The sequence below is a fragment of the Etheostoma spectabile genome, chromosome 9 (assembly GCF_008692095.1).
Source record: "Etheostoma spectabile isolate EspeVRDwgs_2016 chromosome 9, UIUC_Espe_1.0, whole genome shotgun sequence".
Taxonomy (NCBI): domain Eukaryota; kingdom Metazoa; phylum Chordata; class Actinopteri; order Perciformes; family Percidae; genus Etheostoma; species Etheostoma spectabile.
This window is the reverse complement of record NC_045741.1, coordinates 21898289-21916510: the sequence shown is the minus strand read 5'-3', so window position 1 is coordinate 21916510 and position 18222 is coordinate 21898289. Positions and strand designations below refer to the sequence as shown.

Genomic DNA, 18222 nt, shown 5'->3' with positions numbered 1-18222 from the left:
AACCTTTGCTAGATCCATCATCTTAAATGTGAAGATTTGATGCTTTTGTTTGTCATACGTGATAGTTAACTGAATATCTCTGTTTTGTGCTGTTGCTCTGGCAAAAAAGACATTTCAAGATGTCACCTTTGGACTTTTGGAAAATTATAACGGGGATTTTTACTACCATCATGCAATAGACAAAATTATTTATCAGTTATTTAAAAAAGTAATCAGCTGATCAATCCCTAATAATAAAAATAATTGTTACTGTAGTTGCAGACCTAGATGAAAGTTACCATGGAAGTAGTCTATTTGTCTGTTGTTGAAGTCTTGGAAAAAGCTTGATCCCTTTTTCTGAAACAGGACCATTATCATAAAATGTTCCACAGGGAGGCTTACAGTAAGAATAGGAAGCACATTTAGCTGAAATGTATTAAAGCGCTCTTCTCTGAAGACATCAGCTGTTTCTATTGTCAGTAACGTATGTGTGAAGACATGTTTGTCTGTGTATGTCTTTACTCTGTCATCACTGGTCTCAGACACCCATCAGCTGGATTTCCTCTTTCTCTTTGTGTGCCTACCTCTGCTAGTTACAGTATCATGTTTCCTCACAGTTGTGGTTGTTACCATGGTAGTGCTAGTTTGAAAGGATGTAAATACACATCAGGAGGAAGCACTGAGTAGACAGCAGCTAAGTGGTTGTTAGTGGCTTAGGAAATGGATCTTAATGAAGGAAGAGGCTTTAGTCTGGCTGCTGTCACATTTATTGAGTTTCTTAACAGGGAAAACACTCAAACCACAACATCTGTGCGGCATGTAAACCTTGTGCACAAGATAGTTGAGGATGAGTTGGCAACTGATAATCTAGGCATTACATTTCTGTTTGGTACATTGTGTGCATTAATAGGACAGAAATCATGTTCATCGAAGGTGAAGATGTTGGTGAATGTTCATTTCAGGCAAAGGAGTGTGAAGGTTATGGGGCATTAGCATCAGTGTTAGCACGTGGAAAATGAATCTTGTATAAATACAAGATGTTTACATAGAAACATTAGCACAGTCTATATTTTTTAAGCTATTATGTGGTGGAAACTGTTAAGCATTTAGATTGTCATGTGCTCACTAAAGCATACAACTAATACCAAAGCTGAAATATTATATACACTTTACTTTATCAGTGAATATTAATTTGTAGATTCATTCATCTAATGGTATATACTAACAGAACTATCATAATAAAATAAAGGGATTAAAAGTAACTGACAGTGTAGAGGGGTTTGGTTCCTTTTCAAACTAGATTTTCACTTAGAGCTAACACTAGTACTACTAATTAGTTTGATTGATCAATTACTCAATTGATTGAATTATTCTCTAATGTGAATATATGCTAGGTTGTCATGTCCTCAATGATAGTAAATTGAATAGTTTTGGGATGTTGGTTGGGAAAAAAACAAGCATTCTGAAGAAGTCCCTTCCTTGTTCCTGGGGAAGTGCTTTTCTCAGAGGTTTATAGGCTTAATGTCTAATGAATGAATCAACAACAAATAAATTGATAGTGAAAATAATGGTTATTTGCATTTCTTCTTACATCTCATCAGCTCCATTCCAATCAACTTTTTTGCCTCTGTCATTTTGTAAAGTTAACACATTTCCATTGTGCTCTGTTTAATGTCTGCAGTACTTTCCAGGCCGTCCAGTGGTGATGAACCTTTTGAAGTCTGTAAACTCTTGGCTACAGAACCAGACTGGTGATGAGATTTCCTATGAGGCTCTCAGAGAGATAGTGGATAACTCAGCTCAGGTGAGTTGAGGCAGAGCTGTATAGATAAATATCATATTGAAGTTTTCAACTTATTTTTGAATATTGTGATGAACTTGGGATTCATTATTGTCAGTCAAGGCAACATCCTATGTAAGACATAGTTAAGTTTTTAAGTCTCCTCTATCTTTGGTATTCACTGGAATCAGAAGTGGTCTGTCCATTACATGCTGCATCGAGGTAAGTACATGAATGCAATTTTTTTTGTGAGTACATGAATGCAAATATTTTTGTGAGCCTGAGCAGGCAAGCATCTTTAGGGGAGAGGAATGGAGACAAGAGAGGACCAGACAGGTAAGCAGAGGGCAGGGCATCATGAAATGCACCCACTGATGTGAGGACGTCTGTCTGGGAGTAGCCTCTTTGTTCCACCGAGATATCAAGGTCACCTGTCAGTCTGGCCACATAATCAGTTCAAAGCCACCTTAGAAGCATTAAAGTGATGCCTATCCTGTCAAAGAAAATGTTAAAATGTGATCCTGAAAATTTCTATTAAAACCCACAGTATGAGTTGATCAAAATAAATTTCAGAAGTATCCAGATCTTTCAATATGTACTTTGTCCTTGTCTTGGTGCCAGCACATACAACTGAGGATCTATGTGCTGTTGTCTTTGGAATGAAGCCTGCATGCCTACAGTACCGCCCCTCGCAAATTGAAAGAGTCACTTACTTACATCATTAGCTTTTAGCAGGCAAATCAATTGATCAATGAATCAATGGGAAGGTATGAATAGACTTCGCCTCAGAGGAAATGGACTTTGTACACACACACACACACACACACACACACACACACACACACACACACACACACACACACACACACACACACACACACACACCAAAATCTTTACTATTGACATGTGACTAACCCTGTCAATCACACCAGTGATGCAGTGTGGCGAGAGAAACGACTTTATGTCAGAGAAAATATGTTATTGGATTCCACTGTGGCTCGTGGTTAGAGATCTGGATAGCTTCTGTTCATTAGTGGAGGGCTGAGCCATTAACCTTCTTATTGATCGAGAAAACTACGTGGCTTTCATTAAGTTGAACAGGTTGGGAGATGCTTAAGAGGCTCTACTTTTTAGAGACTCTTTGCAGTAATATTTAAAGGATAAGGCTGCTGTTATTGTATTTTTTTTATTGTCAACAAATCCCATGAAAAGATCAAAAACATTGATGTGTTAACCTGTCTCTCAATTCTGTCTGTGGCACTTAGACATTCAGTCCCACTGAGGATGTGTTAAAAATGGGTCATGCATTTTATATACAGTGTGTATATAAATATACTTTTAGTTTTTTAAAGGGAAAATTTCCTGAAACAACTTGACATTCTGATCAAATAGGATTAAATAATGCATTTGTCATATTTTCATCCACGTATGTTTCACGGTGTTTCCCAACCAGGGCTCTTGTACTTAGAAATAAAAGAACATGGCAGTGCAACAGTGTGGTGTTAATAGACATATAACAGAGAGGAAAAATCTATCTCAGGCTTTTGTTACACAGACAAAATATGTTAGTGGGATTTGTTTTGGTCTTTTGTGGGACTTGTTGACAGTAAGAAAAATATAGAATATCACCAGATTGATACTTTTAGCTTGTTTGGTTTCCTATTTAACATTTGTCAGTAATTTGTCTTTGTCTTTTTGTTGTTCTTCCTCTCTCTCTCTCAGACTCCATACACTGCTTTGCCTGAAGGAGTGAGGTGGGTGGGCTGTCAGGGTTCACAACCCCACCTGAGACGTTACCCTTGCGGGATGTGGATCCTCTTCCATGCTCTCACTGTCCAGGCCAAGAATGCAGGAGGCACCGGTATACACACACACACACACACACACACACACACACACACACACACACACACACACAGATTTTTTTTGGTGTGAAGGAAAAGGGCCACTGAAAGTTCACGAAGCTGGGTGGACTGAGGATGAGGGCTTTGTGAGGCTCTGTAAACAAATTAGCTCAGGAATGTTTGGTGAACTGCTTTTTTTTTCACACTGACCTGATTTAACATCACAGAGAACACAGACAAATATAACGATGAAGTTTGAGGTTGTTTTTTTTCTATGTTTTGTCACAACTAAAATTGAGCCTAATTGTGACTGTGTGAAAAGGGATTATGTTGAATTAGTGGAATGTGGTGGTTAATAAAACGGGCAGATGACCGGGGGGCTCCACTCCTGGCTGGGACGTTAATCTCCCTTCAAACACACACACACACCACACACACAACCCCACACCACACACACACACACCCACACACACCACACAACACACACACACACACACACACACACACAACACAACACACAGAGTTAATCCCCAGGTTTACGGACCATCATGTGACCTGCAGATGGACTGCCAAAAGGGGATCCTCTGCCCCACACAGGCCACCAGCTTAATGGAGGTACACCACACATATGAACTTATTGACTATCAGTTAAAACTCTATTTACATACACACACGTTGCATAGATTAGTAAAGGTGTGAACACATTAGTGTAGGTTTGAACACAAGCCCATCCTTATTTTCATGAAGAGACACACTACCACTGTCAGTACAGTTCATCTAAAGGTCTTGCTAAATTAAGAACAAAACCAAACCGGTCCAATAAAATATGGTTGGGGCCTGTTGAAGTCCTGAGACAACAGCATGGCCACCATTCACACAAAGGGTTAACTGTATTTAATCTCCAGATTGCGTTATCCCATTTGCATAGATAATTCATCTCAATATGGGGTTAACCCAGCTCTCTGTGACTCCTAGCCCACATAACCGTGGGAATCCAGGAAACTGTGGAGCCACACTGCCATTAGCAAGCGTTCAGGCTACAGCACAGGGTAACAGGACATTTTAATGTATAGAAACAAGGAGCTTTACAATAAGAGGTGATGGGCTTCAAATAGGAGATAACGACCTTGATTTTGCATTCATTTTTGTAAACATGCTGTTTTTTAACCATTGTTTTTAGTTGCATATAATAACAAAGATGTTAACACAAAAACATTTTAAGTAACAAAATCAGGAATTAGAACAAAGTTGGTGTTAAGAAGGCGTTTGTGATTTTTTTTTTTTTTTTTTTTTTGTTATTGTGACATACACATTCATTTGCACATTTCTCACTTTTGATCAGATTACTGGTGCTGAACATTGACTGACAACATAAAATGTCTCCCCCCCCTCCCTCCCAGATCCCCAGGAGGTGCTGAGTGCGATGAGAAACTACGTCCACAGCTTCTTTGGCTGCAGGGCGTGTGCCGAGCACTTTGAAATTATGGCGTCAGAGAGTCTGGTGGAGGTGAACACGTTGTCGTCAGCGGTGCTGTGGCTTTGGTCCAGACACAATCACGTCAACAACAGACTGGCAGGTAGGAGTCAGCACCATCATCTGTAGCTAGTTTGCAGAATTCCCTTGGTGCAAACTAGAGGTGATTGTCCATTCTATTTCAATTACAGCTGTGGTACACACAGTGCGTAAGAGAGAGAGAGAGAGAAGGGGAAGACGTGCAGGAAATTGTCACAGGTTAAACTTGAACCCTGGACCTTTTGCATTGAGGCATAAACCTCTAAGTACTGTATATGTGCGCCTGCTCTACCAACTGAGCCCTAGAGTTCAAGATGAGCCATCAAAAGTATTTTAATGTTAAGAGGGATAGAGAGAAATTATGATATAAAACCTTTTTCTATTACACTGTGTCTTTAAAGCTAAAGTGCGGAAGTATTTTATATTAATGAATGTCCGTTACATTTGAGCCATTGCCAAATGAGTTGCAACAAAGCTGCTTAAGCCTATGAGCTCTGCTCTCTCTGTATTTCTCTGTATGGCTATGTTTCTCTTGAGTGGAGATAATTACCTCTTCTAAAAAGTCCATCATGTTATTTTAATCCTGTGTCCTTGGCTACCAGCAACTGCATGGAGGAGGTGTGGGGATGGTGCGTGATCAGTGAAGGTGTGCGTCATGTGGGTGCAACAACAGTGTTGTTGTCATTACTTAGAATTCCTCATGCGGGAGACAGAACCTACACACTATAGCTTTAAAGTGAAGACCATATTTCCCACAAACTGCTTTCTTTCTTTTTTCTTTCTCTGCTTTCTTTTTGTTTTTGTTTTGAAGGCCAAAAGAAAGCTAAGACATGATAAAGGACCCTCATAATATGGAAGATGCATTCAAATGAGGTAAACTAATATGAAGTAAATAAAATTATAAAACCCTGATGCATCAGCAGATTTCCTGTAAAATCCGGCTCGGTGTCAGACTGTAAAATATTGTGTAGACGTCAGCACAAAGTGTAACCACCTTGGTAATGATCTTTTTGTTTTGTGGAATTTTTTATATTTTGAACTTAATGTGGTCATTCTTTAATTGTAGAACTCAAACGATTAGCCATCCATCCATCTTCGTCCGCTTATCTGGTATCAGGTTGCCTGGGGAGAGCAGGGGACCCCAAACTTAACCAACTCCGACTGGCGTTCCCGGGCCAGGTTGGAGATATAATCTCTCCATCTAGTCCTGGGTCTTCCCCGAGGCCTCCTCCCAGCTGGACGTGCCTGGAACACCTCCCTAGGGAGGCGCCCAGGAGGCATCCTTACCAGATGCCCGAACCACCTCAACTGGTTCCTTTCGACGCAAAGAAGCAACGTCTCTACTTCGAGCTCCCCACGGATGACTGAGCTTCTCACCCTATCTCTAAGGGAGACGCCAGCTACCCTCCTAAGGAAACCCATTTCGGCCGCTTGTACCCTGGATCTCGTTCTTTTGGTCATGACCCGGCCTTCATGACCATAGTTGAGGGTAGAAACAAAAACTTACCGGTAGATCGTGAGCTTTGCTTTCTGGCTTAGATCTCTTTTCGTCACAACGGTGCAATAAATTGAATTTAATACTGCACTCGTGACGATTCTCTGACCAATCTCCCGCTCCATTGTCCCCTCACTCGCGAACAAGACCCCAAGGGATCTAAACTCTTTCACCTGGGGTAAGAACTCATTCCCTACCTGAAGAAGGCACTCATTGGTTTCCTGCTGAGGTTCCTCTCCAGGAACCATCACCTTATTGTGGAGCTGAGTGCTCCTGGTAGGGTCTCCCATGGCAAAGTGGTCTCAGCTGAGGGGCAAGACAAAGAATGGTTCAAAACCCCCTATGAAGCACCGAGAGGGAGATGGAGTAACCCTGTCTGGAGGAAGCCCGGGGCCCCCGTTTGGAGCCAGGCCCAGACGGAGGGCTTAGGGGTTGGAGTCAAACGATTAGCCATTCAGAAAAATGTAACTGCAACTATTTTAATACTCGATCATTTCATTCTTCAACCAATAACACCAAGCTTCTCAAGTATGAGGATTTGCTGCTTTTTGTACTGTTTGACAGACAAAACAAGCAAGAAAATGTTACCTTGGCTTCTGTGAAATTATAATTGTCATTTATCACTATTCTCTGACATTCTTCAGATAAAAGAAAAAATGTTTTAATCAAATATAACAACTAATAGTCCGTTGCAGCCCTAATGCAGAAGAAAATAATATGTTTTCTTTGTATATTGGACACTATACAGGAGATACAGTATATAATGAATAAAAAAGTTGTGAAGCTGATTTAAGTCTATGTGACACACCTTAGTTTATTAAGCCACCCCTGTCCCTCCACTTTTTTCATCCCGTCCTTTCCTCTTTCCACACTTCTCTTTTCTGTGACTGTCCACAACTTGTGATCTTAAGCATTACCTTATTCAATTTTGGGGGAAGATTGTCTGTTCATGGTCAGTTAGTCTTTTGTAATACGACTAAGAGGGGTGAGGGGAGGAGGAAGGATGGATCCTCAGATCAGACACCAGCTGTCACCCCGTCTTAGTCCTCCAAGCATCATCTGCTTCTACCTCACCCATTTTCTCCTAACCCCCTCTGCCATCTTCTGTCCTTCTCCACACCCTTACTTTGATTCTTTCCCATACCCCACTGTCCCAACTGTATCGCCTTACCAGTCCTCAACCATTTCTTGTTCATATATCCTCAAGCTGTATTTACCCAAAATCAGGCTTTTTCACCTTGTCCTGATAGGTTTGTACCCCAAACTTCACCCTTTCACTGTACAATTTGCGTCTTTGAGACGTCTATGACTAGAAATGTCTATCCAGGTTACCTACTTCACTTTTATAGGCCATACACAGAAATAAATAAATAAATTTCTCCTCTAATGCTCAGTCTGTACATTTATAAGCAGAGGAAGAAGAGACAAAGTTTTCTCTCTTTTTGATGGTGCTGTATCAGCATATTACACTTCTGCACATCAGTCTTGAAAGTATTAAACAGCTCCTAAGCATCGCTCATCCCTTGTCTGTGTTCATATGATTTTATTAGGCACAGGGATGTCATCAACAGCCCACTTTGTTAAATCACTAGCTTTTGTTTGTGTGGACTGCCCCCTCTTCTATCTCAGGGACAGCTTGTGTCCTGAACAGCAGGGGCCAGAATGACACGCGTCCCTGCGAGTGTGTGTACCCCAGACACTTAAACACTATTCAACCCACCACCTTCACCCATCCGTCTTCCTTCTCTTCCTCTATCTCTGTTACAGTCTTTCTCTCTTTCCACTCATCATCCCCTGGGACTCATATCCTGCGCTTGACAAGTAATGGCACAACATCCTTGCGGGATGGGTCCCCCAGGAACCAAGCTTTCTTTTTGAACGCACACACCACCACCACACACCCACACACACACACACACACACACACACACACACACACACACACACACACAATTCCCAAGGTATTGTGTTACAGCAGGTGGCAAACGCCATGACACAAGCCGCACACTCTCCCCCTGCTTTCCTCCCTCTCCCAAACACAAACCCACACAGCCTTTCCAAGCATGGGTCAAGTTGTGGCGTGTGCAGGGGGAGTTAGTCATGGTGGAGGGTGAGTCGTGGGTCCATAGGGGATAAGTCGGGTGAATCGTAAGGAGAGAGAGGGAGGAGACAGGGATTTGGCTGTGTTTGTAGCAATGAGTGGCGGCGTCTCCCTGAGGAGTGCACACTCCATCCCTCCATCCACTCAGCCCCTCCTCTCCCCTTTGCCTAAAGTGGAGCTCTTTAGCAGGCCTCCCCGCCCCTCCTTTCAGGAGCAGCCATGCATAAAAGAGCAGCTATTTGTAAAGCGGCCGAACAATTAATTTAGCTGGCAACAAAGAGGCCCCAGGGCCCTGTGCCTCCTCGCAGCAGCAGAATTAAGACCGGTGGCAGCTCAGTCCTGTTGCTGCTTGTCAACAGGCTGAGACTGATTCACATTTCAACAGACAAAACAGCAGCAGGCCAGGCTATCTTTAGGACTGTGTTCACATGCATACAGTTGATGTAAAAAGTCTGGATACCTCTGTTAAAATGGCCGTTTTTTGTGATTTTAAAAAATGACACAAAGATTAATCATGTCAGAACTTTTTCCATCATTAATGTGACCTATAACGTGAACAATTCAATTGAAAAACAAACTGAAATCTTTGAGGGGAGAAAATAAAAAATAAAGACTTACAATAATCTGGTTGCAGAAGTGTCCACACCCTTAAACTAATACTTTGTTGAAGCACTTTTTGATTTTATTACAACACTCAGCCTTTTTGGGTAGGAGTCTATTATCGTGGCACATCTTGACGTGGCAATATTTGCCCATTCGTCTTTGCAAAAGTGCTCCAAATCGTTAATCTTCTTTTGGTGAAACCATGCTTTTGTGGATTTGGAAGTGTGCTTTGGGTCGTTGTCATGCTGAAAGGGGAACTTCCTCTTCATCTTCAGCTTTCTAACGAAAGCCTGAAGGTTTTGTGCCAAAATTGCCAGGTATTTGGAACTATTCTTAATTCCCTCTACCCTGACTAAGACCCGGTTCCAGCTGAAGAAAAACGGTCCCAAAGCATGATGCTGCCACCACCATGCTTCACTCTGGGTATGGTGTTCTTTGGATGATTTGCAGTGTAGTTTTTGCGCCAAACATATCTTTTGGAATTTAAAAAAAAAAAAGTTCAACCTTGGTTTCATGAGACCGTAACACATTTTCCCACTCGCTTTTGGGAGACTTGATGTTTGGGAGACTTGATGATGACTGTCTTCACTGTGTTCCATGGTATAATTAATGCTTTGGAAATTCTTTTGTACCCTTCTCCTGACTGATATCTTTCAACAATGAGATCCCTCTGATGGTTTGGAAGCTCTCTGCGGACCATGGCTTTTGCTCTGAGATGCAACTAAGAAAATGTCAGGAAAATCCTACTGGAACAGCTGAACTTTAGTTGTTATTGATCAGAGTCACTTTGAATAAAGGTGTGTAATGACTTCTATTTAAAGGAGAATTCCGGTCAAATTCAATACGTAGCTCTGTGGTTTGTAAATTTGGAGTTCTGTCATTAGCGAGAAAAATGAAAACAATCAGTGCTGCCTACACCGTGTTATCCTCCTGCTAGAATTAGCACCCAACAGTCCTAAACAGGGCAAGTTTTAAACGTGTTTTTAGCCTCTAAATATGCCCTCTGCATTTACAAACAACAGAGAACATATTGAAATTGACTGGAATTCTCCTCTAACAAGAGTTTGAATGTGATTGGTTAATTCTGAACACAGTCACATCTCCAGTTATAAGAGGGTGTGCACACGTATGCAACCAGGTTATTGTAAGGTTTTTATTTTGTAACCTCAAAGATTTCAGTTTGTTTTTCATTTGAATTGATCACCTTTTGGTCACATTAAAAGTGGAAATAAAGTTCTGACATGATTTATCTTTGTTTAATTTTTCACAAAAACCTTTTTTTTTTAAAAGGGGTGTGTAGACTTTTTAGATCCACTGTACATCTTTTTTTCCATACTAGTGCCTAAACAGCACCTGAGTTTTCAGTACTAACACAGAAGAAGATGACATTCTCAAATGTTAAATGTTGTCCAAACACAAAGTAGTCAAAAATTAGCAACATTTTGACTCAAACTAAAAACTACTGTACTGTTTAAAGAGTCTAGTAAGACAACCCCCAATTAGTTAGCGTTAAGTTGGGCTTGAACCCCATTGGCACATGTGGGGAAACAGCAATTCCATTAGCTTGGATGGTTACCCTTAAAGGATAGAGCTGTACAACTACAACTCAGTGTGGTACATAGTAGTTATTTATAACAACAGAGCCTCAATGATCTCATTGTCACGTTAAGTGAGTCTGTTCCTTTTATGTTTTTTTGTGCTGAGACTTGAAATGTTGCATCATTGTACATTTTTCTAGGAGCTTGCTAACTTCAGTGTGCTGAAAATCTATCCTTTTCCTTTGTATACCACAATGGAAATTAGTCTTGGACTTGAAATGTTTGTAATTATGTGTGACTTAATGTCCTCTGTCAAATAAACTAAACTAAACTACACATTCAATGCCAGTTTTTAGTATTTTACAGTTTTAGATAATATGGATATGTGTTCTCCAGACACATTTGGGTTAGTATCAAGTATCAGTATTGAAGTTCACCCAAATGTGAAATACATCATACAATAAACAGAATTCCTGGATTAGTTTTTGTCTCAATTATCTAAATGTGCAAAATGTCTGACATCATGCAAACTCTCCGGCAGTCATGATGGCTTGGTATGCCATGTGGTATAGGCGATCATCACTTACAGAATTAGTGCTGAGAAAGCTAGTTTGACGTACTGAACAATACATATTTATACCTGATGAATATGTATGCAAAGCGGTGATGACATCTCTATGACAAGCCATTGTGGCAATCTCAATATGGCTGGTATGGCTAAAGTCACCCTGGCCACAAACGTGACAACTGATTAGAATAGGAAAGGTGTGTGTGTTGTGTGTGGGTGTGTGTGTGGTGTGTGTGTGTGTGTGTTGTGTTGTGTTGTGTGTGTGTGTGGTTGTTGTTGTGTTGTTGTGTGGTGTGTGTGTGTGTGTGTGTGTGTGTGTGTGTGTGTGTTGTGTGTGTTGTGTGTGTGTGTGGTGTGTGTGTGTGTGTTTCTCACCTGCTGAAATGTATAAAACCCACACACCCAGCTGCAGCCCATCCGGACACAGTAAAATTGATGTATCCTTTATGTAATTACTGTATGCAAGTACATACACACATGCATATGACTCTATGACAAGATTATCTTGAGCATTGGAGAGAAGGAGGAGGAAGCGGGGACGTAGGTGGTGGAGGATGTAAATTGACATTCCTGTAAAGTGACAGACCTGCTGCTGCGCTCCTTTTTTTCCCTACACACACACACACACAGGCCTGTTGGTGACAACAAGCAATTTATTACTAGATGCTACCCTGTGTGTGTGTCTTTTTGTGCAATGTGTCTGCTGTGTATAAGTATTTTTTGCATGGATGCATGTTCCTCTGCCAGTCTGTTTGCATGGGTGTTGTGCGTGAGTGACGACGGGCGTTAGCGGGCAGCGACTACATGAAAGAAACCCTGTTAAAGGAGAAAGTTTCTAATTCATTAGAAGGGCAGCTCCCCTCTGAGGTTTTTTTGTTGCTCTCATGTTCAATTTGGAGATTGGAGTTGCTTTCAAAGGGGTGTGAAGGGACAAGACAGGTGGTCCAGAGCACTGAGGTCTGCTGCTCTCTCTCTGTGTGTGTGTGTGTGTGTGTGTGTGGTGTGTGTGTGTGTGTGTGTGTGTGTGTGTGTGTGTGGTGTGTGTGTGTGTGTGGGTTGTGTGTGTGTGTGTGTGTGTGTGTTTGTGTGTGGTGTGTGTGCGCTGCGTGCGAGCTGTCCACTTTCGCCACATCTATTATCTCAACACCCCTCCCACTGGGACATCCCAGAAGCCCATTGATCATTGTTAGACCCTGTCATACACTCTCTTACACACTCACATGCACTCACACACACACAAATATCAATCCTTAGATTACATTCACACAAACACAGACAGATGATTTACATATACATACTTAAACACATACACATATGCATATAGGCACTTAGTATTTACGAGCACTGTGACAAGATCAAATGGGTTCAACACAGATTGCATCCAGTCCTCAAAGCACTTACATCCTCAAGTCAATGCACTAACAAGGAGAATAAAAGAAACAACAATGGATGAAGCAGCTGACTGGGCGCTTTATGTTGAGTGATTCTTGTATGTGGCAAAAAATCTCGAGCCATGCACCATTTTTTGACCTTGTTTATCTACTATAAGTTAGTGAGGAACTTATGAGTTTGTGACTGTGAGAAAGCCGTTGTAGTGGAAAAAATAGGCCTCTTTTTATTTTTCTATTTAAATCCATGCATTCAAAAATGTATTTAAAAAGAATGTTTGCAGCCAATGTTCTTAAGTATCACAAGTATGTATCTCAATGTGTAACTGTGTGATAGTTTAGTAGGTAGAGTCATAGGTAAAAGGCATGAGCCTACATGTCAATAGGTTCATTTCTGTGGCTCTCATAATACAGGATTTTTGATTTTCAACCACCCAGCTACCCTTTATGGTCACAATTCATCCTTTCCCCCCCTATATTGCTGTGTGCTTAATCTTTTCTCAGTACTAAAGTGAGCAGGACTCTGTTGCACAATACATTAAACCTACTTTTGCATTCATCTCGGCAGGCGATTTGAGTGAAGACCCCAACTTCCCAAAAATCCAGTGGCCTCCACCAGAAATGTGTCCTGCCTGCCATACGGTGAAGGACAACGGGGAGCACAAGTGGAGCCATGTGCATGTTCTCCCCTTCCTCTTGTCCCACTTCTCATCCAGCAGTATCCTCACAGGTACAGGTTAACACCATAGTTTCCTTTTCCTAAGAAATCATATGAATTCAAGGATTTGTACCAAACAATAGAAATGTATTTCTTCCTTCTACCTGCGTGTATAAGCAGTCTAGAGCTTAAAAATCATGACATCCTCCTGTCTTTTTCCTTTTTGTCATCTGTATGTGAAGTAAGCTGCTAAAAAAAATGTTATGTAAATATAGAATGTGTGTGGATGTGTGGTAAAAGATCCCCAGTCTCAGTTGTTGTATTTTTGTGTACAGCACTTCAACTTTGGTTTTAAAGTGCTTAACAAGAAGAGACCGTATCCTCTAAATCATATCAAGTCTTCTCTAAATGTAAAGTATTAATTATGGAAAGTAGTTTTCTTTTAATACGTGAGTATTACTAAAAAAAGAGTTTCTGAGCCGAAAGTTCACCATTGATTCAAATAAACGGAAGATGATAAGAAATGCGTCTGATTCTAGATTAAATGTGATGACTTGTGTGTCTTTCTTTTCCTTGCCCTGTCAGACTACCTGGAAAATGAAAGCCAGATCCTGGCAAAACAGTGGGAAAAACATGCGAGTGAGCAGCAAGCTTTAGAAGCCCAGAAACGTGTTGAGAGGAAAGCCCGGGAGGCCTTGGACTCAATGGCACATCCTCTGCCATCGCAACCCGCGATGCAAGAAGAGGAGGAAGAGGAGGAGGAGGAAGAGGAGGAAGATGGGGAACAAGCAGCAGCAGCACATGAGATGGAGGGTAAGGCATCTGAGACAACCGCCTGGGCCAAGCCTGAAATAGAGGTGGGTCGAAGCCGGCGGCAGGCCCACAGGAAGCCGAGCATTGTGGGGATGAGAATGCGAGAGCTGCAGGAGGACATCGTGGATCTCGACTCATTTGTCAACCAGCACTACAAGGCCAAGGCGCTGCGGGTCAAACAACGCACCCTGCAGAGGAAGGAGGAGCAGGAGCCCCGGCCTGTGTTTGGGCTGGAGATGGAGCTGGATGCAGGGCTGGGGATGCTGGGCCTGCAGCCTATGGAAGCAGACTTCGAGCAAGATTTGGGGCGGCAGAGAAAGCGGCTGCATAAGCGAGAACTAACAGGCCAGTACTTTGTTGAGGAGGCCGAGTCGAGCCCCAGGGGACGCTGGATGTCTGTGCTGAGCATTGGCTTTTCCAAAGTGGACATCAGCCTGTGTGTCATCCTTTATTTCCTGTCCTCCATGTGTCTTCTGGCCATGTACCTTTTCTTCAAGACCCGCCTCAGACTACGGCGGGCTAAAGTAGCCCTGCCCTGAACCAGTGTATCCAAATTGGAGTTGAGTAAGCAATGATTAACGTTAATTAGATTCATGTAGGCTAAGGTCGGGGTTAGTGTAAGGGGATGTGTCAAGATTAAGGTGATCTTTGGTAGGTCCACTTAACTGCTACCTACAGCCAAAGTATGCAACAGTGTGTTTTACCCTGAATGTTGTGGATGAGGGAGAGAAGGGAGTCTTTTGACATAACACTTAATCTGGCCTTCAGAGCTTTATTAGGCAGAACTTCCACTGTGGAAAATATGTGCATATAGCTATATGTATTTCCGTAAGTGGGTTTCTGTTTGGAGTTTGTGCCTAAGTTAAGGATAATCCATTTTTAGATTTTTGTTTGACCACTTATGAAGGATCAAATTAAACCCAATATGAGATGATTTTTTTTTTTATTTGTAAGAATTAAATGCAACCAATACGTGATTTGTGTTGCTTTACTGAAATTATGGACATTTGTAACAGTGCAATTTTTATTTTTTTTGTTATATTTTTTTACATCTTACAGTAGGACAAAGACATCCTACATGACTTCCCTGTGTCCTATAATCAAAATAACCAAAACATTTTTTTATTTCAGTCAAAGTTTTTATATATATTTACAAGTAAAATATTTTTTATCATTTCATCTAAATAGTCAAATAGGTTATTCTTCGATTTTGAAAAACAGTCTGTTGTATCTTAAATTACGGTTTTCCCTCCAATCAATCACTAAAAGCTTTGTTTATCAAGTAAAATTATCAGGTAATAAATTAAATGTTTCTGCATTTCATTTAATAATCAGATTTTTTTAAAAACACCCAGTCCCAAAAAATGCATGGTGGGTTTTTAAAGTTTTTTGTTCGCCTGACAGCTGCATCATATTGTTTGAATACTGTGACTGGACCGGCAGGTCCAAACTAACTTTTACCAGAGAGGAGCGGATCAGCCTTTTGTTGTTCAGCTCCTTTGAGGTGTCTTACTGTACATTACACTGAGCGTTACGTCACGTCTTTAAATATTACATCACACTGCTGAGTCCACATAACAGCTACTCTGGTTGTTTATGAAGTGCTGTGGAGCGATGCATATGTTCACACTGGACAAGGTTTTAGAATAAGTAGGATTTGTTTTTGGCTTGTGTCCATGATGTAAAGCCTTGGCTGGTCATCTCAAAAACACTGTGTTTCTCTGTGTGCTTCTTCACTTCTGTCTGAATCAATAAAATTATTTTTGATAAGGACTCATTGCTTTTGATGTGCAACTGCAACCTGTCATTTGTTGAGGTAGGTCTAGATGAAGGCCCATCAGTCACACATTCTGTTTGACATATAACATGAGTTTACAGAGGAGGGCTACACCTTGATCCCATTTGTACTGTCTCAGATGTGTTTCAAAAACCTTCCAGATGTTATTCTTTGCAGATTTGGCAAAAATATGTTTGTTTTTGTTTTGACCAAGACTACAAGGACATGTGGCAAGGAGGACAGGGGTGTTGCATGTGGAAATGGGGGGGGGGGGGGGGGGGGGGGGGGGTTAAAGCATCCAAGGTTGAAGGAAAAAGCCTGTTGCCATCTGCTGTGCAGCGCAAGCTAAATCCTAACAATTTCATTGAGATTATAGCAAGTGAGTAATCCAGCTTTCCTTTAGGACCAGAGGGGAGAGATTACCCTTGAGGATTAGCTCCCTGCAGATAATAAACTTTATTAAAACCCAATCGGCTTTTGTGGGGCTTCTTCCATCACACACTTGGAGGTGAGCTCCGCGGGGGGTGGGCAACAACAGACCCTCAGGGAGGGTAACATGGGTGAGATGACCAGGTGAGGTGGATGAAAGAGGGAGCAGTGTGTGTGTGTGTGTGTGTGTGTGTGTGAGGGATGAATGGATGGATGGAAGAAGAGGTTTTGATGCCGTCCGGATTACAACAAGCCCATCTGAGGGACAACTGATGCTTGATCTTGAGCTTTGTGTTTCCTGGAACATTGGCTTGTATTCCCTTGACTCTTACCTCTTACCTTCACCCTCAACCTGTCACACACATACATACACACACACACACACACACACACTCTGATCTCATCTAAAACACCAATCTCTTTATCCAAGCATCAACGGTATGACAGGTTTTGATGGTGAATTAGTTGAGTTAAGGCAGTCAATTCCTCTAACAACACACACACACACACACACACACACACACACACAATAGGCTGATTAATAGCCATACATTAAAGCAGAGGAGCATCAAGGCTGCGCAGCTGTGGTTCTGTGGCTTAATCAAACTCTTAGATACTTTAAATTAGACCCTCAATGACACATTATGATTGCCAGAATAGATTGAGAAAAGCTCAGTTTGTCACCAGAGATGCTTCTGCATGTTATTTATTCCTTTTTCAAAAATTATCCAATACATCACCTGATAGAAACTAAATGAAAAACTGTGTGTCCTCCTCAAAATTGTTTGTATACTTTAGTAAGTAAGTTTAGTAACTTCAGAAACTCATGTGAGAGAAACATTTCCAGTTTAGAGAAATTGTCCAGTTTGTCATCCCTCCTCCAGGTACAATATGAGCCATTGACTCGAAAAGGCCAGATTGCTCTCTTCAAAACTTTTTCTTGTCTTTATTCACTGCAAAACAAATGGTGTGCACTGATATATCTTTGTGTTGTGAAAGCACAGACTGAAGGGTAAAAACCTCACCTTGTTGGCCTGTTGTTGTCTTCCATAAATTAGACAATGTAGGGTTTTATTGCCGCTCCTCTCCTGTATGCTCTCTGCCTCGATGTTTATTACCCCTCCGGTATTGATATTAAAATGCAGGAGGGGCTTGATGCATTTTTCTGTCATCTCTCTTTCTGACTTTAATAATACTATAAAGCGTCCTGCTGTGGACACAGAGAGAGAGAAAAGGAAGGAGAGAGGGGGATGAATAAATTATGAAAAAGAGGTTAATATATGGTATTGGTATATATCACATCCAAACTAAGCCAGATCCCCTTTCAGTTTTAAACATTCAGCCTTTTAAAGGCAGGAGTCAAGTAGGGTCAGATCCATCTCATTTTACTGCTGCGTTCCCTCCCCCTTTCATGCAGACGCTCATCTGCTGATCTCCTAAACATCTCATCTCACCATCAGTGTGTTGCGATGCCACTTTGTACTTTGTGCTGCCAGTCAGCCTGTGTTCAACCAAAAAACAGAGAGTGTATTTATTTTAAGAGTTTCTGCCAGATCCTGCACAATGAATATCTGTCTAGTTATGTGACTGTTTGTCATCCTATGTTGGATTGTATACCTGCAGTGTGTGTTTTAAATGACTAAAGAAGTTGTATCTTTGATTTTAGCAAATTGGAACTCCTTGCAGTCCATCTGTGCACAGCAGAAAGTGTAGCAGTGTGGACAGGAGGGAGGGAG

The 18222-nt window shown here is 41.4% G+C and overlaps 1 protein-coding gene across 2 annotated transcripts in view; it reads left to right on the top strand.

Moving 5' to 3' along the window:
* The window catches only part of qsox1 (quiescin Q6 sulfhydryl oxidase 1), a 30910-nt gene extending 14857 nt beyond the window's left edge, over positions 1–16053 (top strand). The window contains exons 9-13 of one of the 2 annotated variants that reach the window (XM_032525633.1): positions 1661–1783; positions 3482–3614; positions 5004–5180; positions 13378–13539; positions 14053–16053. In XM_032525633.1, the coding sequence (XP_032381524.1) occupies positions 1661–1783; positions 3482–3614; positions 5004–5180; positions 13378–13539; positions 14053–14819 (1362 nt within the window). In that variant the 3' untranslated portion in view covers positions 14820–16053. Of the gene's footprint in view, positions 1–1660; positions 1784–3481; positions 3621–5003; positions 5181–13377; positions 13540–14052 lie in introns of both variants that reach the window. The other variant, XM_032525632.1, reaches the window with a different exon arrangement.
* The last annotated feature ends 2169 nt before the right edge of the window (positions 16054–18222 follow it).